Source organism: Salvelinus sp. IW2-2015, unplaced genomic scaffold (genome assembly GCF_002910315.2).
Source record: "Salvelinus sp. IW2-2015 unplaced genomic scaffold, ASM291031v2 Un_scaffold3092, whole genome shotgun sequence".
In the NCBI taxonomy this organism is placed as follows: domain Eukaryota; kingdom Metazoa; phylum Chordata; class Actinopteri; order Salmoniformes; family Salmonidae; genus Salvelinus; species Salvelinus sp. IW2-2015.
In genome coordinates, this window is record NW_019944383.1 from 26,724 (window position 1) to 32,038 (window position 5,315).

General features: G+C 39.4%; 1 protein-coding gene across 2 annotated transcripts; it reads left to right on the top strand.

Moving 5' to 3' along the window:
• Positions 1–860: 860 nt before the first annotated feature.
• LOC112075325 (E3 ubiquitin-protein ligase TRIM35-like) lies at positions 861–5,107 on the top strand. Of its 2 annotated transcripts, XM_024142339.2 has the most exons (7): positions 861–978; positions 1,282–1,722; positions 2,070–2,165; positions 2,286–2,516; positions 2,610–2,632; positions 2,718–2,836; positions 2,977–5,107. In XM_024142339.2, the coding sequence occupies exons 2-7, from the start codon at positions 1,309–1,311 to the stop codon at positions 3,525–3,527; spliced, it is 1,434 nt and encodes a 477-aa protein (XP_023998107.1). In that variant the 5' UTR covers positions 861–978; positions 1,282–1,308; the 3' UTR covers positions 3,528–5,107. The 2 variants fall into 2 exon arrangements, with proteins under 2 accessions (XP_023998107.1, XP_070296972.1); XM_070440871.1 differs by having other exon boundaries at positions 2,286–2,632.
• Positions 5,108–5,315: the final 208 nt, after the last annotated feature.

Genomic DNA, 5,315 nt, shown 5'->3' on the forward strand with positions numbered 1-5,315 from the left:
GTGCCTCTTCAAAAAATGTACTTCATGTGACCCTCATTTACGATAGCCCTACTTCTTCATTACACAAAGGAATAACCTCAACCGATTTCCAAGGACTGGTGACATCCAGTGGAAGTGGTAGGAACAAGCAAGTCCCTTAGAAATCTGGTGTCTCTAAGAAAATCATTGAAAAGACAGTGACATCAAAAAAATAAAAATTCTGAATGGTTTTTCCTCAGGGTTTTGCCTGCTACATAAATTCTGTTATTCTCACAGACATGATTCAAACAGTTTTAGAAACTGTGTTTTCCATCCAAATCTACTAATAATATGCATATCTTATATTCTGGGGATGAGTAGCAGGCAGTTGAATTTTGGCATGCTATTTATACAAAAGTGAAAATGCTGCCCCCTGCCCTCAAGAAGTTATGGTAGAGGTGTGTATGTTCTGGACCTGCACCCTGTGTTTTGGGTGGTCCAATTTATTTAACCGCGCCCTGTGTTTGGGCTTGTGGTTTTTTGTGTGCCGTATTAAAGTGCACCTTTTTCCCTGTGGAACTCTCTGCGCCTGATTCCTTCCTCACCCGCCTAGTCCCGCGTGACAATTTGACCATTTGCTATGTTATGCAATGGTCTACAAATACAAATATTATTTTAAAAATGTTCTAGCTGTGTTGTGTAGGTAAAAAAATTATAGTTTAGAGTTAGAGAGAATAAAACATACAGGACAAAAGTGCCAAGTGTTTTAATCCACTGTGATTGGCCCTGTTTGTACTTGTTGCATGTATTCACAAGGGTGGGGTGCATGTTAAGTATTCAAACAGGTATTCCCAGGTTCACAGTAAACTCCACCCCCGAGTCACATGATGACTAAAGTTCATCTCAGTGCTGTAACTTTAATATCTCTCCAGGACTCATGTCTGTCTGACACACAACACAACACTGGGATTTTATTTTGATTGTTCTGAAGTATCAGGCTGTTAAACCAACCAATACAAGGTAATATCATCAAAACGGTGAACTTTATGTGCAGCTTCACTTGTTTTGAATGAAGTGACTCTTTAAGACTGTAACTTGTTAAAAGTGAAAGTAACTTTCAGATATCATTCCAGGACAGGGAGTGGTATGGTCATGTCTAGATGGGATACATCACTTGTCAAATGTACATCAAAGTAGATTTTTGTGCATTTTAGCGAACCCTACCCCTTTTCCTAACCTTAACCTAATTATCCTAACCTGCTGCGTAAGTTCTCCTAAACCTTTTACGAAAGTCAATTTTTACAAAAACTGTATCCCTTCTAGACAAACCGAGTGACACCGTGTGAGAAAATGGCTTCTAGTTCGTCTCTCCCAGAGGAGGATTTCTCCTGTACGGTGTGCCTTGACATCTTTAAGGATCCTGTCATGTTGTCATGCAGTCACAGCTTCTGCCAAGCCTGTCTAAAGGAATGCTGGAAAGACAAGGAATCTCGGGAATGTCCAGTTTGCAGGAGAAGATCCTCTAAGGATCATCCCCCTACAAACCTTTCTCTAAAGAACCTGTGTGAGGCCTTACGGGAAAGGAGACAGACAGATCTGAAAAGTCCAACCACAGGGTCCAAGGTGCTCTGCAGTCAACACAGTGAGAAACTCWGTCTGTTCTGTCTGGAGGATAAAGAGCCCATCTGTTTGGTGTGTCAGGTCTCAAGGAAACATAAAGATCATGACTGCATCCCTGTAGATGAGGCTGTACAGGATCACAAGGTAGGAGAACGATTCTGATAGAAAATATGTGATACATCAATACTCAAACTATGGAACATGAAGTTATCAATGTTTTATTAATGAGTCTGACTCATTTAGATAATAAATAGATGTTCTACACATTGTGTTGACTCGACTGGATGATTCTGAATTTCAATGTCTGATACATTCTAAACCATTGTTTTAGTCTTCGAGATCCTGAGCGAAAACATAGGTATCTCTGACATTGACACTTAAAACAAGGATAAAAAGTCTCTGCAGTGATAGAGATGTGTTGTACAGACATTTTCTCTCCTATAAAGAGAGTCCAGAGGTTGTCTCCTCAGTGAGGTTCTGTCTCATTCCAGGAGGAACTCCAGACTGACCTGAACCCCTTACAGGAGAAGCTGAAGGTCTTTATTAAAGTTAAACAAACCTGTGATCAACCAGCAGTGCACATTAAGGTTAGTATAAATTATGCAAAGTTACAATAGTACAGCATGTATTGTTTCAATTGTAGCCTACATGTAGGATTTTATTATGATAATAATTGTAGAATGATGTATTGTTCTCACTGTCTCCAGAGCCAGGCCCAGCACACAGAGAAGCAGATTAAGGAGGAGTTTGAGAAACTTCACCAGTTTCTACGAGAGGAAGAGGAGGCCAGGATCGCTGCTCTGAAAGAGGAAGAGAAGCAGAAGAGTCAGAAGATGAAGGAGAAGATAGAGCAGATGAACAGAGAGATATCATCACTTTCAGACACAATCAGAACCATAGAGGGGGAGCTGAAAGATGAAGACATCTCATTCCTGCAGGTAAGAACTGCTCTCTCAGACATACATTATATATTAACTCAAAGACGTATAGATGAATCAATGATATTGAAGACTATATACTCTACTTTCCAGAACTTCAAGACCATGAAGGAAAGGTAAGTGATCTGCTTCTCGTCTCTCTCTTCTCTGTAGTTCTGAACCCAACCCCACAGAAGGTCTGACTCCTGAATGTTATTCCAGAGCCCAGTGCACAATGCCAGATCCACAGCTGGTGTCAGGGGGGCTGATAGACGTGGCCAAACACCTGGGCAACCTGAAGTTCAGAGTCTGGGAGAAGATGCAGGGGATCATCAAACACAGTGAGTACTGTATAGGAGAGGACATGACGGAGAATAATGTAAGATAGATTTAATTAAGTAGGCTATTTTAAGTAATATTCTTAATGTATATGAAAAGAGACTACATGGTATAATGTGTGGAATATCTCTTTGTTCTGAAGCTCCTGTGATTCTGGACCCCAACACTGCACACCCATGTCTCTCTCTGTCTGATGATCTGACCAGTGTGAGTAAAACTGGCCGAAAGCAGCAGCTCCCTGACAACCCAGAGAGATTCATGAAGTATCCAACTGTTCTGGGCTCTAAGGGGTTCAGCTCAGGTAAACACAGCTGGGAGGTGGAGGTGGGGGACCATCCTSACTGGAKCCTGGGCYTGGCTAAAGAGTCAACTGACAGGAAGGGGGAGCMGRATYTATCACCAYAGTATGGAATCTGGGCTATAKWSKWGAYMAGTGGTAAGTATACTAATGGAATGGGAYAGACCCTCCTCCTGAAGAAGATACCCCAGAGGATCAGAGTGCAGCTGGACTACGACCAGGGGGAGGTGTCCTTCTACGACTCCAAAGACATGACACTCATCTCCACTCATAAAGACACATTCACTGAGACTCTCTACCCATACTTCTCTATTGGATCAGCTGGTGATGTGAAAAGAACCGGTGTACAGGTCTGCCAATCAGAGGTGTCTCTGACAGTGATGTCATCGCAATGAGGTTGTGTGTGTGTGTGTGTGTGTGTGTGTGCGTGCGTGCGTGCGTGCGTGCGTGTGTGTGTGAGAGAGAGAGAGAGAGACAGAAATAAAGAAAAATGAGTCAACTATACTATACTATACTTACTTTTTCTTTAAATGTGCCTCGTCAGCAACTTGCAGCCTTTTCCCACAAATTCTCTGTCCCTCCCCAGGTTCACCATCTAGTCAGTGATGAACTAATATAGACAGGACCGTAACTACATACAGTATGAGGACACCTACAGCAGGTCCAGACCTCTGACATGTTTTCTAATGAAAACACTCAGTCAGGGTCTCAACTTACTAGAGTTTTAAAATGCACTAAATGTATAGTAATGTAAAATGAGTGACATTTTAATAACTTCCTGTTGAGAGTTAGAATAGTAGAATACACAAGGTGACATTTAATAACTTACTGTTGAGAGTTATAATAGTAGAATACACAATGTGACATTTAATAACTTGCTGTTGAGAGTTAGAATAGTAGAATACACAAGGTGACATTTAATAACTTACTGTTGAGAGTTAGAATAGTAGAATACACAAGGTGACATTTAATAACTTACTGTTGAGAGTTAGAAAAGCAGAACACACAAGGTGACATGTAATAACTTACTGTAGTTGTTCATCATCAGTTTTCCTCTTATGTCACTCACTGACTTTCACTCAATCAGCCCATGTCTATTAAAAGAATAGATTGGTAAATTACTCTAGTTATTACTCTAGCCAGATTTCTAAACTTGTTGACGTCTTGGCCCATTTGATGTTGTTAATCACTTTCACTCAGATATCATATTAACAAGGTCTAGGTGTATCTAAAGGTATGGTGTTATTACTACTGGTGAACTCACTGTTTATTTATTAGGAGTGAGTTTCTTTAGACAAAGTCTTTATTTACAACACTGTGATTTTCTCTCTATTTAAACTACTTTTTACATTTGAAGACTTTTCTTTGTGTGTTTTACTTTCTCAGAGTACAACCACTAATGATCAGATGATTGGTTTTATTCTGTTATTTTTAACCGGTTATGTTTTATGGAATATTTTATGGAATATCTATTTTGTTATGTTATTTGTTTTGATACTGTTACAAACACATTTTTTGGTATGCAATCTGTGCTACAATATTAATGTGATTTATTCTAAAGTTTAGGTTTCGTTTAAGTTTAGTTTAAAGTATAGGCCTATCTGCATTGGTACTCTGTTTCTATCTATTTTAACATTCAAAGATATTGACCTCTGAATCCTGACTAGATTCAACCATATCTTCTAACATTAACTATTGTCTTTGGTGTAAATGTGAAAAACTTGAATCCTTGTCAGAATGTCCTTTTCCAGTGTCAACGTTTACCTGTATATGTCCCTGACAGTGTCTGCAGCATTACAACATGAAACAATGACATGATACTGGTCTGACTATTGAGCTACAGAGCTCTGTGTTAAACTGTTATCAGTGAATGTTCTACATGCTACTGGGTCTGGGAGGACATCATGTACAACACAACGTCTGTCATTATTGGTGCTGATGTGAAGCTATGCAACAAACTGACAATTAAAGATCATCAAAGAAACATCTTTATTTCCTGTCGTTGTTATTGGTTGTGTAAAACATTGATCATCAACAGAGGTCATGTATTAAACTGAGATAATGTCATGCTGAAGGTTGACCATGATTGAAGATTTTACAACATGGACTGGTAATATTTAATGTACATGTTTCAGTATTTCATTTATTTATAGGTATATAGTGAATTTAGTTTTGTCTGCTAA